Source organism: Prunus dulcis, chromosome 4 (assembly GCF_902201215.1).
Source record: "Prunus dulcis chromosome 4, ALMONDv2, whole genome shotgun sequence".
NCBI lineage: Eukaryota > Viridiplantae > Streptophyta > Magnoliopsida > Rosales > Rosaceae > Prunus > Prunus dulcis.
In genome coordinates this window covers 6,646,549-6,665,206 of record NC_047653.1, presented here as the reverse complement: position 1 = coordinate 6,665,206, position 18,658 = coordinate 6,646,549, and the positions used below count along the sequence as shown (strand labels likewise).

General features: G+C 36.7%; 4 protein-coding genes across 13 annotated transcripts; 2 read left to right on the top strand and 2 right to left on the bottom strand.

The window, feature by feature from the left end:
• Nucleotides 1-191: 191 nt before the first annotated feature.
• LOC117624856 (UDP-N-acetylglucosamine diphosphorylase 1) lies at nt 192-7,284 on the top strand. The gene is made up of 15 exons (XM_034356341.1): nt 192-513; nt 771-825; nt 900-1,051; nt 2,550-2,589; nt 2,784-2,876; nt 3,116-3,228; nt 3,321-3,395; nt 3,865-3,904; nt 4,009-4,091; nt 4,445-4,522; nt 4,773-4,916; nt 5,123-5,190; nt 6,010-6,124; nt 6,231-6,387; nt 6,968-7,284. Exons 1-15 carry the CDS (start codon nt 364-366, stop codon nt 7,063-7,065), a joined length of 1,461 nt encoding a protein of 486 aa, XP_034212232.1. The 5' UTR covers nt 192-363; the 3' UTR covers nt 7,066-7,284.
• Nucleotides 7,285-7,741: 457 nt separating this feature from the next.
• On the bottom strand, nt 7,742-10,710 carry LOC117624857 (urease accessory protein D). Of its 4 annotated transcripts, XR_004585381.1 has the most exons (9): nt 10,575-10,710; nt 10,365-10,430; nt 10,122-10,196; nt 9,944-9,988; nt 9,550-9,783; nt 9,059-9,141; nt 8,746-8,914; nt 8,140-8,319; nt 7,742-7,983 (listed from the first exon to the last, which is right to left on the bottom strand). XR_004585381.1 is itself a non-coding variant. In XM_034356342.1 (8 exons), exons 1-8 carry the CDS (start codon nt 10,674-10,676, stop codon nt 8,206-8,208), a joined length of 888 nt encoding a protein of 295 aa, XP_034212233.1. In that variant the 5' UTR covers nt 10,677-10,710; the 3' UTR covers nt 8,014-8,205. The 4 variants fall into 4 exon arrangements, 3 of the variants coding, with proteins under 3 accessions (XP_034212233.1, XP_034212235.1, XP_034212234.1); XM_034356342.1 differs by lacking the exon at nt 7,742-7,983 and having other exon boundaries at nt 8,014-8,319; XM_034356344.1 differs by lacking the exons at nt 7,742-7,983; nt 9,550-9,783 and having other exon boundaries at nt 8,014-8,319.
• Nucleotides 10,711-10,732: 22 nt separating this feature from the next.
• On the top strand, nt 10,733-14,238 carry LOC117624858 (50S ribosomal protein L7/L12). Of its 3 annotated transcripts, none has more exons than XR_004585382.1 (2): nt 10,733-10,948; nt 13,197-14,238. XR_004585382.1 is itself a non-coding variant. In XM_034356345.1 (2 exons), the coding sequence occupies exon 2, from the start codon at nt 11,803-11,805 to the stop codon at nt 12,445-12,447; it is 645 nt and encodes a 214-aa protein (XP_034212236.1). In that variant the 5' UTR covers nt 10,822-10,948; nt 11,692-11,802; the 3' UTR covers nt 12,448-12,721. The 3 variants fall into 3 exon arrangements, 2 of the variants coding, with proteins under 2 accessions (XP_034212236.1, XP_034212237.1); XM_034356345.1 differs by lacking the exon at nt 13,197-14,238 and adding an exon at nt 11,692-12,721 and having other exon boundaries at nt 10,822-10,948; XM_034356346.1 differs by lacking the exon at nt 13,197-14,238 and adding an exon at nt 11,754-12,721 and having other exon boundaries at nt 10,857-10,948.
• Nucleotides 12,841-17,890, bottom strand: LOC117624855 (protein FAR-RED IMPAIRED RESPONSE 1-like). 5 transcript variants are annotated; one of them, XM_034356336.1, is made up of 9 exons: nt 17,782-17,890; nt 14,742-17,032; nt 14,585-14,641; nt 14,219-14,287; nt 14,034-14,099; nt 13,839-13,907; nt 13,548-13,616; nt 13,371-13,467; nt 12,841-13,159 (listed from the first exon to the last, which is right to left on the bottom strand). In XM_034356336.1, exons 2-8 carry the CDS (start codon nt 17,001-17,003, stop codon nt 13,387-13,389), a joined length of 2,673 nt encoding a protein of 890 aa, XP_034212227.1. In that variant the 5' UTR covers nt 17,004-17,032; nt 17,782-17,890; the 3' UTR covers nt 12,841-13,159; nt 13,371-13,386. The 5 variants fall into 5 exon arrangements, 4 of the variants coding, with proteins under 4 accessions (XP_034212227.1, XP_034212230.1, XP_034212229.1 ...); XM_034356339.1 differs by having other exon boundaries at nt 13,548-13,610; XM_034356338.1 differs by having other exon boundaries at nt 14,742-17,037; nt 17,782-17,871.
• Nucleotides 17,891-18,658: the final 768 nt, after the last annotated feature.

Below are 18,658 nucleotides of genomic sequence, written 5' to 3'. Positions count from 1 at the left end.
AAAATCGGCAGAGTTGCCAAACAGGTGGTTGAAGCTTCATGTCTAGGCTCAACCTCGTCCCTATATTTCCAACAGAAGAGCAAACATATACCTAGCGGGACCCAGCAACCCACGCCCGCTACCCCAAATCGGCACACGGTCTAAAGTACCCATGGGCCCTGGCCCCACCCGGTACTTCCCGAATCGAGGGCACTTGCGTCATTTATAGGAAGTTGTTACACTGATAATTGATTCTTGTCTTCCTCGCCACTGCTACTGTTGGCTGTCTGTCTTGTGGATGCTCTCTCTGTCTATAAGCTCAGAGAGATCTCGCCATTTTTCCAGAGAGAGAAAGAGAGAGATTCAGAATTTTAGAGAGAGAAAATGAGGGAGCCACTGAACGACGAGTCGTCCGCGCCACCGCCGCCTCAGGCTTTGCTGGAGCGGCTCAAGGATTACGGCCAAGAAGACGCCTTTGCGCTCTGGGACGAGCTCTCTCCCGACGAACGTCAGCTTCTAGTCAAGGAAATCGAGGTCATTTCAATTCCCTTTGGATCTCTCTTTTCTCTGTTTTTGGTTTTCAGTTTTCTTGGGAACCAAACACTGGAGTTAAGATTCTTGAACAGAGCTTGGCAATCTAACTCGGGACCAATACCAATCACGATAATTCAGCTGAATTTTCATAAATTTTTTATATTTGAATTCTTATATGATACAAACGAATTGATTGCATGGTTAATTTTGCTTGTGAATCATGAGATTGATGCGATTGAGGTTTATGTTATGTGTAGAGTTTGGATCTTTCGAGAATCGATCGGATCATACGGTGTTCGCTTCGATCTCACGGTTAGTATCTTGGCATCTACACGCACGCATTATAATTATAGTGTAGTTCTGATGGATTTTGGTTTGTTTTGAAGGGCTACCGACGGCGGCGATTGAGCCGGTGCCGGAGAGTAGTGTATCGTCGGTGGAGGAGCGAACGCTTGAGGACAGAGAGAGATGGTGGAAGATGGGATTGAAAGCCATCTATGAGGGAAAGTTGGCTGTGCTACTTTTATCTGGTGGACAGGTAAGGTCCTATTTTCAATTATGTTTTGTTTTGTAACTTTTAGGATATGTTTGCTTAACGTGGCTTTGCTTAGTACTCGTCGCTTTTGCTTAATGTTCAACTTTACACTACATCAAAAGATAATTATTAGTTTTATAATCCTGTTTTAGTCGGCTGTTACGTTTGCAACCCTCTCTCTCTCTCTCTCTGCCCACCTAAGACTGTAACTTTTGGTATGGTGTTGCTTTTTTGGGGTTATGTGTACATGAAGACAACTTGATAATAGATAGGGTTTGGTCACTTATTAATGATGCATAAAGCAAATTTTATAAGTTTATAATGGACTTAATCACCCGCTCCTTCTCTCTCTAACTATTATTTTGCGATCATGTACATTATGGAATTATGGATTTCTCTACGAATAATCTCTCTCTCTGGTTGTTATGATGTTCTTTTTCTTAATGTCCATTTGGGACAATTGTTAATGGCACTTGGTGATAGAAAAAGCATGCAATTTGGTTTGTCCCTTGAGTAAGCATGTAATTACAACAAAGTTGCTTTATAGGATTCCAAACTTCTTTATTCTTTTTTCTTGGGGGGTGAGGGGATGCATTATGCAAAGGGAAAATGTTCTACACTGTAGCTCATTCTCTAGTAACAATTGGAACATGATAATGGAGTAATCCTATCTGCTTGAGCATCACCAGATGTGAAATGTAAACAGATTTGGGTTCCATATCTTTTTTATTTATTATAAACAGAACTGTTCATTAACAATAAAAAACAAGGGCCCATATTTGCCGATACTTCTGTAAATGCTTTCAAAGCATATGAAGATCATTTCAGGGGCCCATCTTTGTCAACTTCCTGACTCAGACAATCGCATTTTGAAAGTTGTGTGCACAACTCATAGTGATAGTAAACTACTCAAGCTTCGTAATTCTGTGGATAATACTAATTATGGTAATGCAAACCAGTAGAAATTTTGTTTAGGAATGAATTGATTAAACATATAATACTTCAGCACATACCAAAGGAAATGGCCTTTCCTTACTGTTGCAGAGTTTTGCTTTTTGTTGTTTCGAACTTTTTTACTACTTAAAATCCAGAAAGATTTATGAAAAATTGTATTAGGTTATTTTAGGTATTCAAATAAGGTACTTTTGATTGATTGTGAACAGAACTTACATATACCATGGATTTTGGGCAGGTAATAAGTTATACATGCATGCATAGGTAAACATTCACAAAAATAGGAAGATTCCCCTTAATCCCCATTGTATAGAATACCTGTGTGATCATGCTTCAGGTTTGAGGCATATAAATTTATGTGGATTGGTCCTCCAAACTGTTTATGGGTTTAGCAACAAAGCAAAAAATATATTTGATGCAATCCTTCGGGCTTGGATTGCTTCTGCACATTTTCTCAATACTTTATTAAGATATCCAGCATATTCTCTTTTTCTTTTTGGTCAACTATCCGGCATATTCTCAAGTGTGAGCTTGGTTGATTTCACAGGGAACTCGGCTCGGAAGTTCAGATCCGAAGGGATGTTTCAGTGAGTAGTAACCCTTCCCTTTTTTCATTCTTCACCTGATTTTGAAGCATTTTCTTATCAACCTCTCTCTCTCTCTCTCTCTCTCTCTCTCTCTCTCTCTCTCCCCTCCTCCTTCTCCCTTTTGCTCTCTATAAAATCATACCTTTATGTTTAGTTTTACCCAAAGTGGTTATCTTATTTGTACTTTTTTATAGACATTGGGCTTCCATCTGGAAAGTCACTCTTTCAACTCCAAGCAGAGCGGATTTTGTGTGTTCAGCGACTAGCTGCTCAAGCTACAACTGAGGGTATGGTTTATTTCTTGTCTTTTCCTTTCCTCTCTTTCCAGTCCAGAGGCTAGGCTATAAATCAAGGTATCCTCCCACTACAGATAAACTTATAAGTCTTGGTGAAGCTGAAATTTGAGCCAGTTCTTTTGTATGACAAGGCTACTAGCAGCTGAGCTGGCATTTTTATGGTTCATTGCAAGAGGTTCTGTATGGCCATAAGTGATTTGAAATTTCGTACTAATTACTGTATTATTCAGGTTCTACCACTGCACTGCAAATACATTGGTATATTATGACCAGTCCATTTACTGATGAAGCCACACGAAAATTTTTTGAAAGTCATAAATACTTTGGTCTTGAAGCTGACCAGGTAAGAAGTTTTCAGATTATTTTTTCTTAAACTTTGTGAATAAGGCTTTAGTTCTGGGATGATTTTGCTTACTTCGCACTTCCTTGATGCAGGTCACCTTCTTTCAGCAAGGCACCATACCTTGTGTCTCTAAGGATGGTAGATTTATTATGGAAACTCCATACGGGGTATGGTTTCTATTTGTACTTGATCTTATTCAGAAAATTCTTTTTGTTTGAACCCCTTGTTAAGGCTTTGCATAATCTCTTACTTGCCATAGAGCTATAGCCAAAGGATAATTTATTGTTTTACAAGTTAAGGATAAGTACGCAGAGCTTAAAGGGTTGTATTATTTAAAAATGCCACTTTTGAAATTAAGTGTATATGAGTCTGAATACAGAACTCTACTTTCCTTTAAAAAAAACATTAAGAAAAGGAAAATGGCAATTGTAAAAGGACCGAGGCAGTGAAACATGGGATCTATATATATACATATATATATATATATATTCAAACATTGAATTCTGAAAATTTGTTAATTAAGGGTACCTAATGTTTCTTATATTACTCTATATTCACTAGTCTATAAAGATGGTAGTTTACTGCCACCCATTAGAAATGACTTTGATTAACATTAGTTTATTTTTTTTAAGCCAGGTAGCTAAGGCTCCGGATGGTAATGGAGGAGTATATTCAGGTATGTTTCTATAATATTTGGCCCAACATGTCTATTAATTTCATCAATTTTCCTTAACTATCGAGAAAATATTCAGTAGTGGACTCATATATTCTTTTTATCAGCTTTAAAATCTTCAAGATTATTAGAAGATATGGCTACGAGAGGAATTAAGTATGTGGATTGCTATGGAGTTGACAATGCACTGGTGAGATTTCTTTCTCCCTGAATAACGTGTATGGTTTGCCAGAAGGGAAAAAAGAAGGGGACCAAGATTCCTTTTCTTCCAATATTAAGTTGGTTGAGGAAGAAAATTGCCATTTTCATTGTCCTCTCAGGTCCACCAAAAAATATCAACTAAAAATAGGTGATGCATAGTGGGAAGTTCAGTAGAAGGAACCAAACTTACATATTGGAGAGATACAATTTCCTCTGCTTTTCCTTTTACTTTTAGAATTTGAAATTTTAATTCAACTGGAGTGTTAAATTATTCTTTTATTTATTGAAGTATTGGAAATTTTTCTTATTTTAGAGGCATAGTGATTAGGTTCTTGAAAGCAGGTTCGTGTAGCTGATCCAACTTTCTTGGGTTATTTCATTGACAAAGGTGTTTCGGCTGCTGCAAAAGTTGTTCGTAAGGTAACTAATATGCACGCATGAAACCCTGTTATTACCTCAATTATTTCCATCCATTGTCTTATTAAATTTTAATCTTGATAAAATAACTGATTTGGATTGACGTATATCTTTCATTGCTTTATATAATCCATTTGAATCCAAAGGTTCCCTCTTAAGAATTTAACTCGCTTACTCTCTCTTTCTTTCTTTATCTGACACACGCACAAGCATTTCCTCTTACATTTCAAGTTACTTGGGTTTTGGGTTACAGGCATACCCACAAGAAAAGGTTGGCGTGTTTGTACGTCGAGGAAAAGGTGGACCTCTTACTGTGGTAGAATACAGTGAGATGGATTCATCTCTGGCTTCTGCAATCAACCAAGAAACTGGACGCCTTCGTTTTTGTTGGAGTAATGTAATGTCTACAACTTTTAACCTGTCACTTTTTATTTATTTATTGTATTTTTCTTTCCCCCAAACATTGACATGGATAGGTTAAAGCTAGAGACCGTTGTTATTATACTTTCAGTTGTCATTTCCTTTTAGGTTAATATTTCAATTATGACATTTGGTTCTTTTTAAATTATGCTTCAGCAACTCTTGACATATTGTGTTTTCCAGGTGTGCTTGCACATGTTTACTCTGGACTTTCTAAACCAAGTGGCAAATGGCCTTGAGAAGGACAGCATGTCAGTCTCTCTCTCTCTCTCTCTCTCTCTCTCTCTCTCTGTTTTTTGTTTTTGGTTCTCTTTCTTGATCCACAGTATGTCTCAAAATGCATCAGATACTCTGAATTCGTATCTGGTTGACTACATGGTTACATGATGGATATGCAAGGGATACAGGAGGGGTTATTTTGTATTTTCTTTTTCAAGAACAAAAGGGTGAGGGTAATTGTTTCTAGAAAAAAAATGGGTTGTTTGGAATTGTTTCTATAAAAGCGAGATCTGAGTGCAAGTTTCAAATGTTAAAGAAAAAATAAACAATTAATATTTAACTATATATTTCTTTATTGTCTTATCCCTGTATCTGCTAGTCTTTTATATTTGTCATATCATCGTGTTTTTTTACATATCTTGTAACATATCTATGACACAGCAATGGATTATTAGCTTTCTTGTCTGAGCTTTTTCCTTTCTGATTTTCCGCTTCAAATTAAAAATGATTATATCAATAGTGATTATCATGTCTAGCTTGTTAGAAATGGATAAGACAAGTGAACCATATTGTTGAGATTACTGTCATGGCTCTGTTCTGTATGGCAGAGGTTCCATGGACTTCTCTAAATTATGCAAGGAGAGGATCTAGCTTCTAAATATCTACTCTCTCCTTCAACTTGAGCTAGCTTTTGTCTAAGTACATACCACATGGTGTCGTTACAAAGTAAAATGCAGATGTTAATTTTACTTTTGTTTTTTAGTTTATACATCATTAGCACCTTGCATTTGGAGTTTCTCATCCATGATTATTCTAATGATATTGTTGCAAACATGCTGTTGTGAATGCAGTTACCATCTTGCTGAGAAGAAAATTCCTTCTATCCATGGACTTACAATGGGATTAAAACTAGAGCAGTTCATATTTGATGCGTTTCCATATGCACCTTCAACTGCACTTTTTGAGGTGACTTCATATTCCCCCCTCCCCTCTCTTTTTTTACACTAACACCAATACTTTCCTTTCTTGACTTCGTGGTGCTAAGGGTTGCATTTGTTTGCCAAATATTCAGGTATTGCGTGAAGAAGAGTTTGCACCAGTAAAGAATGCAAACGGGTCAAATTTTGATACTCCAGATAGTGCTCGGCTTCTTGTTCTCCGACTTCACACTCGTTGGGTAGTTGCCGCTGGTGGATTCTTAACGCATTCAGTGCCTTTATATGCAACTGGTAATTCATGCACTTTGTTTTCATTCACATTCTAGTATGTGCATAAACGAGGGGAAGGAAATAAAACCAAAGAAAATGAATGATTGCGCATGATTTTGACCTGGAGTCCTGAATAGGTGGTCTCGTACTCTGGTCTGTTAACCGAGTAAAATTCTACCTTTGGAAAAGCCATGGGCAGGGTCAAGTGTGACTACCATAGACCCTCAATTTACATTAATGTAGATACGACTGTACTGTGTCCATTTCCCTGGAGAAAGTCTTGGCAGCTCTCTGACAATGGTGTGGAGCCTTGATGCAGGTCCCACAACATTGTCAGAGAGCATCCCAATTGGGCAGCCTCACCAAAGAATTTCTCCTGAATATGGATCTTAAACATCGAGATTAAAATAGTAGTGGTGAAGTTCATATCTCTATTTTAAAAAACGTGTGAAAAGTGAACGGTTGTACTATATGAATGAAAATATTTAGAAGAATAAAACGTTCGTTTTCCTGCATTTATCTTTTTAGCCCATTTCTAGTCTTTGTGCCCTTAATGTAATTCTCAGTTCTCTGACACAATTGATGTTGATCAAATTCTCAGGTGTAGAGGTGTCACCTCTTTGTTCTTATGTCGGAGAAAACCTAGAAGCTATATGCCGCGGAAGAACCTTCCACGCCCCTTGCGAGATTACATTCTAATGAGTTGAAAGAATCGTTTCTTTTTTATTTTATTTTATCTTAATTTGTGCGGCTGTATTTTACCTGAAACTAGAGTGAGTTAGGTCTCTCTTTCTCTGAGGTGTTGTGATAAGTTTAGTGGGTGATTTGCGTTGTATAAATATAAAATGAGGGTCTTGGGATAATTTGGTCATGATCCAATTCTATCAATATATGTTTTGCAATTTTCTTCTTTGGCTATTATTGTCCTCCTTGATTTATTATGAGCCCCATTGATGCTTCTCCTCCCTGTTTTGTGAGTGTTATTCGTTTTCAGTTCTGTTTCTTGAGCTTTCAATCAAAATAACAACAAAAATGTTGTAAAACAACCTCGTATCAGATTTGAAACTTGTGTTTGTCAAAACCATGGTTGAACTGGTCATCACAATGACATACTTCGATTCTTATTCTGTACTAGGTGTGCGACTACAAAGAATGATACCATATGTCCAATAAGATGAAAACTAAGGGCATGGCTGCTAATATTTTCATTTTAGATTTTTAGTTTTTACAGTTTTGTTATAGACGAAAGGGAACCTATGTAGGAGAATGAGGGATGAAGGTAGAAAAAGAGGATTTTATGAGGGCCAAGGAAATGGTGAAGTTAACTATAAATACTGACCTCACTTGAAAGCTACTGTCAGTGTGTGATTCTCTATATACAAAACATTAAATCTTTATTTTGTTGTCCCACTCAAAGTAGTAAAATAAGTTTCCAGCCAATACAAGCATATCAGAGAGCATGCCAGTCACAAGACAAACACAAACCACAATGCTCCATTGCAACCACAGAAGGAAAAAGAACTAAAAAAAGCAAAAAGGGGTTTCAGGCTCCGGGCAGAAAAGTTCCACAAATTGCCAGAGAAAATGAGGAGTCACATAGGGCTGTAATGTGGGAACCTGAGAAGTAACACGAATGACACCAAGCACTAAGAAAAAAAAGGGCCAATAACATGAGATAATGACTATAGTTCGAACATATATCAAATACATCAGCCAACAATGACTAACTAATTATGCAAAGCACTTTTGGAATGGAAGGCATCACGCACTTACAATAAATCCACAGCTTAGGCCATAGTATCAGTTTCTATCATTAGAATAAACATTCTCCATGTAGGTTCAATGATATGGTGATATCCCAAGTAGTGGCTCCAAGCCCGCCAATTGATGCTGCAGGAACTCGTAAACTGATTCAGTTGTTGTGGCAGCTATACGAACAACCACCCCTATTCCCTGAAGACATAATGAACCGTTGGCGTGAATTAACAATGAGTTGTGCCGTGCAATAATAATGATTAGACATATTGAGGAAAAATGAAATGTAGAAGTCAAATTTCATCAATCAAAATCACATATCAAATCTACCTTTATATGAATTAATACAAGTAGAGATTATGACTAAGATTGATCAAGTTTATACATGCAATTAGAGGTTAACAGGAAACAGAGCTCGTAGAGGGGATTTCACAAGTTACTGAGGTGGTCAGTGGTATTGACAGGAAGGTTTAATGATTTAATGGAAAATTCATTACTACTTGCAAAATTAGTTTATTAAGAGCTTCTACAGCTCTCTCATTCAAGGATAAAGAACATTTGGCAAGCCTTGGTTTAACACCAGAACATTAACAGGCGCTTAGCAGCATGACCTGATCAATATACCTTAGGACCAAAAACACTTGAAGAAGCAATAAAGCTTGGTTTGGTGAAGCGATTATCAGAATTTGGTTTTAATTGGAGACCAGAGGCAGTGGAAGGAATGTGTAATTGCTCAGACATCATCCTCTTCACGTTTTCTTGAACTAGGTTTTGAATGTGCTTGATCCTTGGCCTACAATGAAGCAGCCACAAGTTAACATTGATTTATTTCGTTAATTCTGTACATCCTAACGAGTAAAGTAATGAATGTCAGTGATTAAATTCAATAACGGTACACGAGAAGATGCAAAGGATCTATGCATAATAAAGTACTAACCCCAAGAGTACAACCATTGCAATGACTTGGTAGTCCTGCATGCGTTCTGCAATCGAAGAAATACTTCCACGCTCCAGGTGCACCTGTAACACTGAACCATCTGAGTAGAAGAGCAAGGGAAGACAACAGGATTTCGACATGCAAGCTCATTTCACAGAATTTTAGCGCAAGTATAAAAACAAAGTTTGTTTCTAATAAAAATGGAACAGGAAATACATACATATATGTATATATGTAGAGGGAGAGAGAGAGAGAGAGAGAGAGAGAGAGAGAGAGAGAGAGAGAGAGAGAGAGAGAGAGATGGGTATATTAAGGTGATTAAAGTTTTACTAGGTTGATAACATATAACCAACCCATAATATAGTCAAGCAGTTACCAAATTCCCTCTGGTGGAAAAAAAACTTATTGGCAGAAGTACCACCACTAAGAACTAAGCATTCGCCTCTTTAGACGGCAACAAATACAAAATGAAATAAAAAGAAAATGATTACCATGTCAAGAAACAAGGGCTCATCATCTTCTATAAATATGTGGTTGGCACTCTTATAAAGATCAAAATCCCATTTTTCTCCACTTTCATGACGCCCACTGGTAATCCAATCAACAATGACCAAACTTGAGTTAGAGGCTACCCTAAAGACTTGTTTCTGAGAGTACCTTGCCGTGGAGAAACATGTCACCGGATCTGGAATGACAGCCAAAAGGGCATCGTTCCCAACTCTTGCCTACTGTATAGAAATGTGATTTCCAAGATTCACAGGTAATGTAGCCATTGACAGAAGCATTAACTAATCAGAACACATAATTAGAATAACTGTGTATTGATAACGTCCCGAAAATGTGCGGCATTAAATTGTTCTATGTTTGGTTAGGCCAGATTGTTACCTCCAAGACTTGCTCACAGCACTTTGATCCCACAGACTTGTAGACCTACGCGAGAACATAAATCGAATTAAGAAATCTAGACACAAGGCATTTCAATGAAGCCAATTCTCCAAACCATCTAATGGGAAAAAGGGAAAATTATTAAATCTGAGAATGAAATATATCTTCTGTAAGTAACCTTAGTGGAAGCTTGGGTTGTTAAGACAGTGGTGCAACCATCTCCAATGGTAAATTCACATGAAACAGAATCTCCCTAAACAATAGAACAAAGTTAAATAAATTAACCCCAAAAAAAAAAAAAAAAAAAAAAAAAAAAAAAACAGATTACAACCCACAGGCAAATAAACAATCATGAACAAAGCAAAAATACACACAATAGATGGGAAGAGGGGAAAAAGAACAAGACAAGGAGAGCACATACAGAGACAATGCCACCACCATAGGTGAGGGTGTAAACCCAAACAGCATCAGTTTCAGAGGAACCCACCTGAGGAAAAAATCATAATTAGCATCCCAAACTGATCAATTCATATTATTGTCATCAAAACACAGGTACCCATATGTCCATATGATATGATATGTGAGCTAAGACTGCCAAAAGAGAAAATATGAACAAAGCCAAAAATGAGACCTTTCTGGGAATTATAAACTTGAGAGGATACTTTGAGAAGCATCTTGTCACTGTTGACCTTCCTCCCACTTTATCAACCACCACCCTTCCCTGTTTTTCCATCTCTCTCTCTCTCTCTCTCTCTCTCTAGAGCTGTATGGTGTATACAAGCGAGGCCAAATGGGGAGCACGTGTCAAAAAATTGGGTCGGGTCCGACGTATCGGTTTAAACCCGTTATCTTTATCCGGGTTCAAACTTTTTCCTCGTTATTTTTAGGAATTTTTTTCTTCTTTTAAAAAACCCAAAACAAAACCCCCTCTTCCTCAGTCGCTCCAGTCTCTAGGGTTCTAACTCAGCTATCACCAGCTCAGAACTCATACTCGTCTTCTCCAAGGTAACACTCTCTCTCTTTCTCTGTGTATATATATTTTATGTTATATACAATCTATCATGTTTGATTTTGGACGTGTGAATCAGAAATGGTAGCTTTTGTGTTTTAATATCAAAGTGTCTATTTTTAATGGAGTTTACATCGAGCTCCGAAAGTGGGCTCTTCTTTGTTTATTAGTTTTCTTTACCTTCTGTTTGATTGCTCAGAAAATGGAATCAGAAAATTTTAACCGAAACTTCAAATGATCCCTTGCTTCCTGTCTATTCTGTTTTTTATTGCTGAAGACGAGGCTTAGTTGAAGACAAAGTCTCAATCTTGTTATTAAAAGATACCAGAAAAACACAAAGCTGAAGCGTTTTCTATCTCAGAATCCAAATGACGGGATTCTGGGATTCAAAATTTCGCCCCCTACTCTCAGAAGTCAGAAACCAAACATTTTTTTTCTTCAATTTTAATGATTTGATAATTTCTTTTGATATAAATATAAAATGATTTGATGGTCGAGGAATGATAGAAATTTACTTCACTTGATATCGATAATGTATTTTGATAGGAAACGAACTGATAGTTGAGGAATGCTAGTTTTATTTATTTATTTCAAAGAGTGTATTTAGTCAAGCTTTCTTTTTGTTAGCGTAGTAATCTTTTCGTTTTATTTTTTAGATATCCACTCTTTCATTCTGTCAAACTTCAATCGTTTAGCACTAAAATGCCTACGAATTAACTATAACAAATACATCAAACAGGTTGTGTGTGGATTCCAGCCTCAGATAATTGCTAAAGTGAGTGGCAAATGTGTTCCTCATAGGTCGATTTCCACTTGTTAGAGAACGGACTCTTGTGGCAACCTTGAAAAAATGAGCTTGGTCTTAAGATTAAGGCAGCATTTGCCTAATGGGTTTTACAGAAGACCCCTTATTTCTCCCCTCGCAGCACTGAATCCTGGTAGCTTAAATGGGTTTTGTCAAAACTTTAGTCAACCTGCAAGGAAAGAAGAGGAAGAGGAGGAAGAAGTGGAGATTGACCAAAGGAGACTACCTGCTGATTACGATCCTGCAACATTTGATCCAACAGAGCATCGCAGTCCTCCAACTGATCGTGTTTTTAGGCTCGTAGATGAAATATCATCACTCACACTGGCCGAAGTTGCTGAGCTGGGTTCCATTATGATGAGAAAAAAGGGAATGAAGGAACCACCAATTGTAGGAGTCATGAAGCCAGGAGCTGCTGGATTAGGATTGGCAATGAAGGGACCAGCAGCAGCTAAGGAGGAGAAGAAACCAGAAAAGACTGTCTTTGAATTGAAATTGGAGTCATTTGAGGCAGCTTCTAAAATAAAACTGATCAAGGAGGTAAGGAGCTTCACTGACTTAGGCCTCAAGGAAGCAAAGGATTTAGTGGAGAAGGCACCATCTGTGCTAAAGAAAGGATTATCAAAGGAAGAAGGAGAGCAACTAATAGAGAAGCTCAAAGCTCTTGGGGCAAAAGTTGTTCTTGAATGAAATCATTACGACGATGCATGTGTACTCCACTTCGAGAGGTTGTGAGATTAGTTAATGTTTCTTGCGGAACACCAGGTCACCAGCTTTTCTGAAATTTTAGCAATCCATATAAAACACATCTCAGATTTTCTCCAATTGTTTTGAAGTTGAGATATTTTCTGATGATTGATTTCTTTTTGTATTGATATCTAAGCTGGTAAAGGTGAGATTTTGATTAAGAATGGGCCATCGACATGCAAGGCTTTCCATAATTGAAGGGGGAAGTTTTTGAGTATGTTTGATGTCATGTCTTCGTAGTGTGTTGTAATTCTGTACAGAGCAGGACCTTGTAAAAATAAGTTGCGACGGGTAGCCTTCTTGCCTTTCTAATGCTAAGGGGTGGAAAGCTCCAAGTGATAAGAATGAGATACCTATTTACTTGCTAATTAGTAGAACTTGCAATTTGAATCAACTAAAATTTTGTGTATTTGACACAAACGAGCCAAGCCCCGTTACAAATTAGGTGTAGACTAAAAAGAGAACCGGATTATATTAATTCTTGGACTTCTGAAGTAGCTCGGGATCCTGGGACAAGTACCAAATATATTCCGTCTTTATGATCAAGATCTGTGTATATCTCCCTATTCACCAAACTAAAAAGGGCACGGATTCCTTCTATTTGAATTCTCCTGTTGATGTGTGTATATATATATTTCATCTCCAGACTCTCCACCTGTGAAATAACAAATTGCTACGTTATAATTTTACAGTTACGGAAAATAAGAAATATGAAGATAAAAACAAGGGCCGGAGAAGAAGCATGTTCTTGGCACACCAAAACATAGAAACAGTGTGGCATACGATTAGGTCAACCGAGGTTGGTTTCCAAGACGTTGGGGAATTTCCCTACAGAAAATAAGCAGCAAAAATCCCTTATAACTCACTTTTGGAACTGCATTGCTATTGACGAGACAGGTCTTTCGAATGCAAATGTCTTGATGCCAAGCCGTGCAGCTGTGTGGGTCCCACAGTAGACTGGTCCTAGAACAAGAGTGAAAACTCAATATGTACATGATCATGCCAAGCAAAAAGCCAGAAAATCTAGGTAAGGATTTGCTTACGGTATCTTGCAAACCATCCGGAATGTCAAAACAACTCGGAATAGATTGGGGTCTGAAATGCAACTGCCCCTACAAGCAAGCAACACGATATGATTTACTATACCAAGACATATAAACAGCAATAGCACTAACAGGAACAGATTATATCAACCCTCAAACTCAAAGGAACCCTTGGAGTATGTCTAGACTATAAGACAAAATTACCCCAAGAGAATGGACTCTCCTTTCTTTAATGATAAAAACAAATAATAATTCCACAAAGTCAGATTGAAAAACAACAGAATTTTGTACCACCCCGTGCAGTCTTTGCTGAGTTATATAATGAGCATCATGGATGGGAGCTATCGAGTTTAGTTGCCCCTGTGGCAAAAACAAAGGCTCCAGTTAAGAAGTTGTACTACACATTTGATAAATAATTAGAAAGTTATAATCAACACTAAATGAAAATATACAAAAAAAATTAGCCGAATATGAAATATGCACTACCAGCCCTTGCATATGCTGATTGCTATAATAATGATCACGGCTTGAGGCTATGGTGCTTGGCTGCCCCTACAAGAAGATTTAAGGGACACAGGTCAAATCAACTTTAATAAGCATACGATAAATTTCGTCCAAGTCCTTCAACAGAATTCCAAAATTGTATTTTTGTAATGAGAAAAATCTCTTACAGTTCCTTGAACAATTTGTTGACTGCCAAAATAACCATCAAGGGTTGGAGCTCTTGAGACAAGTTGTTCCTACAACAAACACACAAGTAACTCCAAAATTTCAGGAAATTGTGAATTGTGAATAAACAACATTGCGAGTAAGCAACAATGATTTCCTTTTCAAAACATTATGGTTGCCACAAAACTATACCATCCCTTGTATGCTCTATTGCGATTTATAAGAACAATTAAGGGGGTGGTCATAAATTTAAGTGCCCGACAACAAAAGCGGAACCCACATCAAGAAATTCTTTTCATATTTTCCTGTTGTAGTATATGCTTTAGAATGTGTAGTGTAGGTTTAAACAATAACATAACATGACTAACCACTTGATGCCAGCTTTCCTGCACCCCAATGGTTATGACCTCTGGCTCTGACTGTACCTAAAAGAAATCGAAAGACATACCGAACTAAATGCCTATTCAAAAATTTCTAAAAAGAACCAGGAATATAAGCATAATAATCACCACAAACTCAACTAACCTGTCCTTTCTTGGATGCACCATTTCTTTTGTTTGTCTTGTTTTTGCTGTTACCTTGGTTTACTCCTTCAGAGCCATGAGTCTCTCCTGAGATTGGTTCTATTACACTCTGGATTGAGTTATTTGTACTCTCACAACTTCTCAGAGCTTCTTCCAATGCATTAAATGCAATATTGTAACTTTCTTGGGATAAAGAACCTTCATCACTCAATTTAAAGGCTCGTTCGCATAGATCATTGTAACGTTTTACTCTACAGACAACAGAAGCAGACCCTTCTCTCAGTGTTTGCCTATTCTTTGCATCTTTTGTCCAACGCTTTAATATATACTGAGATGGAATACTGTGTACACCAGACATTTGCAGTACAATCATCACATGTCTACAAAGAAAACCATTGAACTCGAACGAATGGCAGAAACAGGATATATCTGATGTCATTTCGTTCCATGCCACAACGAAATCTTGATCCTCTTCAAAATCTTGAACTCTGAAAGTTTTGATTGCTCCGTCTTCAGTTTCTTTCTTTGGGTGACAAGCAACTACTCCCAAAACTTCAACTTGGAATTTCTTAAATATTGCATGAGTATACATAGTTGCCATTTGTTTACCAAAAGGTGATGGAGACCTCAATGCTGGTTGTTTATGCCATGTTTCAAAATCAGCTTTTACTTCCTCTTCATACTTCTCTCGAAGGATTGTTTTGTATTGTTCTAAAAACTCTTTCAATGTAGTTTTCCTCTGCATGTATTTGTCAAAGAAAGAATTTATACTTTCTGATCTCTGGGTTGTAGACATCCCTGCCAGGAAAATGCCTCTCATATATGTTGGTATCCATTGTTCACGATCTTCATACAAAGATTGGAACCATACATCATCTCTTAAATTGAATCTCTCAACCATTTTCCACCATCTTTTTTCAAACTGTTCATTGGTCCAAGACTTGAAAATGCATTTGTTAAATTTAACCATAAATTTATCATGCTGCCTAATCACATAACCAAGCTTCTCAGGAATCTTGCCCAATATGTGCCACAAACATAAACAATGACGAGAATCAGGAAGGACCTCTGCAATAGCTTCTTTCAAGACTTTGTCCTGGTCACTGAGTATTATTTTTGGAGCAAGTCCACCCATTGCTTTTAGCCATGCCCGCATCAGCCAGACATAGGTTGATTTACTCTCATTTGCAAGTAAAGCACATCCAAGCAAAATGAACTGAAAATGGTGGTTCACACCAATAAAGGGAACAAATGGCAATTTATATTCATTCTTGATATACGTGGTATCAAGAAATACTACATCGCAAAAATTTCCATAATCAAGTTTACCTTTGGCATCAACCCAGAAAACATTTCTCAAACGCTGCTCTTCATTCAGATCGATTGCATAAAAGAAGTTAGGATTTTCATCTTGCATATACAGAAAATGGTCAAGCATAACTTGAGCATCACCTTCCTCTAGAGATAAATGCTTTCCACTCAGTGATTGATTGGTCCCACCACTTTTTTGATTATCTGACTGCTTGTAGCCACCAGACTGTCTGGCCATATTAACATACATCTTCTTTGTTCTTCTCCGGATAGCATGTAAGCCATCAGCATCACCAGTACCTAAATCTAAATTCCTGTGGCCCCGAAAATAATAGGCTTGATCAGGAAAAATTTCATGATTATGCTCTTTAATGAAACTACGAATAATCCATCTACCATCTTGCCTCTTAACATGCATGCAGGCTTTACAATCTGTTTTTTCCCAAGATCGGCTAGCACGACCACGTTTTCTCTTAACAGAGCTGCAGATACTAGATTCTCTGGAGTTTGAAACAGACTCTGGTACTTCAGCTGTGCTAGATTCTCGTTTGCTCCCATATCTAGTGCATGCAAATTTTGCATCTATAAACTTTCCAGATACTCTCGATCGACGACTGGCCTTTATTACAGCAGCAAACCCCACAGACTTGGCATATTCTCTATAGAACGAAAATGCTTCTTCCTTTGATTCAAACTCCATTCCATCATGAGGTTCAGAATCTCTTGAAGAATTCAAATTAATTTCATCTCTAGTAACTGTCTTGTTTCTAGTATCTGACACTCTTCCATTGACATTCTGTCCTGCATTCTCTTTATCATTTACAGGACCATTAGTTACACTGACGATAGCTCTATGATTCTCTTCACCTCTGCCATCAACTATATTATTCACACTAGGTCTATTATCTTCCTTATGGCATTCTCCTGAAGGCTGCTCAAGATCTATCCCCATGGAAAGAATCTAATTTCGTTTAAAGCAATCTGTTCTGACATGGACAGCAAAAACTGGGTAAATTTAGTACATGCAGAAACTGAAACAGCATTTCACTGCAGTGCTAAAGTTACAAGATTACAAGTTAAAAAATACCCCAGGAGAATGAAATGCCAAAAATTACTTCATAGCTATATTAATACACATTAATCCCGCTAAAATCTTCTAATTATATAAAACAACATTAAATACCAAGATTACCCAAAAAAAAACTAGTACAGAGAAGAATTGATTAATTACTACTTATCCACTTACAATTTCATATAAACTCAAGACAGAAGATTTTCACACCCCAAAAAAAAAAAAAAAAAAAAATTCTGCAAAAGAAAACATGGAAATGGAATATCCAAAAGCAAAACAGAGAACCATAACATCAAACACCCATTTGAACATCAAACAAATGACTGTTCAAAATGAAAACTTTCACACAAAATCCTACATGTAAGTAAGCAAGAGAGCAAAATACTACTGAGCATTAATTAGAATAGAAATTTCCCATTAACCATAAAAACAAACACACAAAAAACCCAGAAAGAGTACCAAAGGGTTCACAGCAGCTAAACAAGGGAAAATACAATAAAAATGCAAATACTTTGAAGCAAATTAGGAAAATAAAGCTACAATCACTGAACTACGTAGCTAATAAGTAATGAAAATAAACAATCACAAAAAGAAAAAAAACAAAGAATTAAAGTTGAAAAATTGGGTTTAATAATAACGGAAAGAGATTTGAAGTTACATGAACTGAATCACCAGGTTCCAGAGAGTAAGAGAGCGCAATTGGGGGCCGCGAGTAAAAAGAGCTTTGGACTATGGATTTGGAGGTTAGGGCTTCAGTTGCGACTCCCGCACTCGCATTTCCATTTTGCTATACTCGCCATGCCCTTTCATGTGGGACCCGCCAAAAAAAAAATCTCCCAAACCTGATTTTGATCATCCCCTAAATTAGTAACTTTATCTTTAATTACCCCTTGATAAAAAAGGTTGTATAATTTATGAACATTAGTTTAATTTTTCATTTTGTTTGATCAATTAGTTTCAATTTTATTAAATATTAGCCTTTGCGCATGTGCTTCTGCCTGCAAGAGGGTTTTTTAAAAAAAATTTAATTTATTTTAGAATTAAAAAAGATAATGATTAGTCGTGTTCCAAAAAAATTGGATTCATTATCTGATTTTTCTTTTAATTTTAATTTTTTTAAATATGAAAAGTTTGAATTTACTATATTATCCTCATTTAATTAATAATTTAATGTTTGCATTAATCGATGGCATTTTGAGGTATTTTGAATGTTTTACCATCCTCTACCTTTTGCTTTATATATATAGATAAAGTAAATGATAATTTTTTTTCCCTTTAAAAGTAGCCCGATTATAAAATATTTGTGTAAAAATCATTTTATAAGCTCAATTTGTAACTCTATTCGTTGTGTTTTTAGCTTTAATTTTATTAACCTTCATGAATTTTTTTTTTCCTTTTAAGAAAATACGATAATAATTTATTGAATAGAGGAAGTAGCAAGTAAAAAAATTTGACTAATTGTTAAGTTAGATAATAATGTGTTCTCTCTCTTGTTTCTCCCATTGTGTATCTTTCGTGTTCTGTTTTTTTAATGA

Bases quoted from the DNA above. Each gene is read 5' to 3' on its own strand.
- LOC117624857 (XM_034356342.1), bottom strand. From the start codon at position 10,676: ATGGAAAAACAGGGAAGGGTGGTGGTTGATAAAGTGGGAGGAAGGTCA. The intron at 9,784-9,943 runs GTAACAATCTGG...TCTATACAGTAG, and splicing joins GCTGTGAGCAAGTCTTGGAG to GCAAGAGTTGGGAACGATGC. The intron at 9,142-9,549 runs GTAATCATTTTC...TCAGTGTTACAG, and splicing joins AGCCCTTGTTTCTTGACATG to GTGCACCTGGAGCGTGGAAG.
- LOC117624858 (XM_034356345.1), top strand. From the start codon at position 11,803: ATGAGCTTGGTCTTAAGATTAAGGCAGCATTTGCCTAATGGGTTTTAC.
- LOC117624856 (XM_034356341.1), top strand. From the start codon at position 364: ATGAGGGAGCCACTGAACGACGAGTCGTCCGCGCCACCGCCGCCTCAG. The intron at 514-770 runs GTCATTTCAATT...TGTTATGTGTAG, and splicing joins TTCTAGTCAAGGAAATCGAG to AGTTTGGATCTTTCGAGAAT. The intron at 6,125-6,230 runs GTGACTTCATAT...CCAAATATTCAG, and splicing joins CTTCAACTGCACTTTTTGAG to GTATTGCGTGAAGAAGAGTT.
- LOC117624855 (XM_034356336.1), bottom strand. From the start codon at position 17,003: ATGGGGATAGATCTTGAGCAGCCTTCAGGAGAATGCCATAAGGAAGAT. The intron at 14,100-14,218 runs GTAAGAGATTTT...ATCTTCTTGTAG, and splicing joins AACAAATTGTTCAAGGAACT to GGGCAGCCAAGCACCATAGC. The intron at 13,468-13,547 runs GTAAGCAAATCC...CTCTTGTTCTAG, and splicing joins CGGATGGTTTGCAAGATACC to GACCAGTCTACTGTGGGACC.